The sequence below is a fragment of the Myotis davidii genome, unplaced genomic scaffold (genome assembly GCF_000327345.1).
Source record: "Myotis davidii unplaced genomic scaffold, ASM32734v1 scaffold845, whole genome shotgun sequence".
Classification (NCBI taxonomy): Eukaryota; Metazoa; Chordata; class Mammalia; order Chiroptera; family Vespertilionidae; genus Myotis; species Myotis davidii.
This window is the reverse complement of record NW_006296223.1, coordinates 1150020-1150320: the sequence shown is the minus strand read 5'-3', so window position 1 is coordinate 1150320 and position 301 is coordinate 1150020. Positions and strand designations below refer to the sequence as shown.

The following is a 301-nucleotide window of genomic DNA, read 5'->3' as shown; positions in this document are numbered from 1 at the left end:
GGAGGTGGGGGATGGAACGGGGGCGGCCCCCAGCACAGGGCGCAGGCAGGTCACCCGTCTCTCTCTCCAGGGCTCCAACTCCGCCAGCGTCAGCACGCTGCCCGGCGAGGCGTTCCCTGCGCGGGTCCTGAAGGCCTACTCCGTAAGGGCGTCCTTCCCGCTCCTTCTGTGTTATGGGGGAGGGCGGGCGCTGTCTGTGGGGATCGCGGCTCCTGCAGTGCGGTTGGTGCCAAAGCACCGCATCGTAGGAGCTGCCAGGTGTGGATGATTGCTGTCGATGTGGGTGGGGTGGAGTGGGGTG

The 301-nt window shown here is 68.1% G+C and overlaps 1 protein-coding gene across 1 annotated transcript in view; it reads left to right on the top strand.

Annotated features, from left to right (window-relative positions):
• MLC1 (megalencephalic leukoencephalopathy with subcortical cysts 1) overlaps positions 1 to 301 on the top strand; it is a 31754-nt gene that overhangs the window by 23925 nt on the left and 7528 nt on the right. Inside the window, exon 7 of the mRNA XM_015568712.1 lies at positions 88 to 142. Coding sequence (XP_015424198.1) covers positions 88 to 142 — 55 coding nt within the window. The remainder of the gene's footprint in view (positions 1 to 87; positions 143 to 301) is intronic.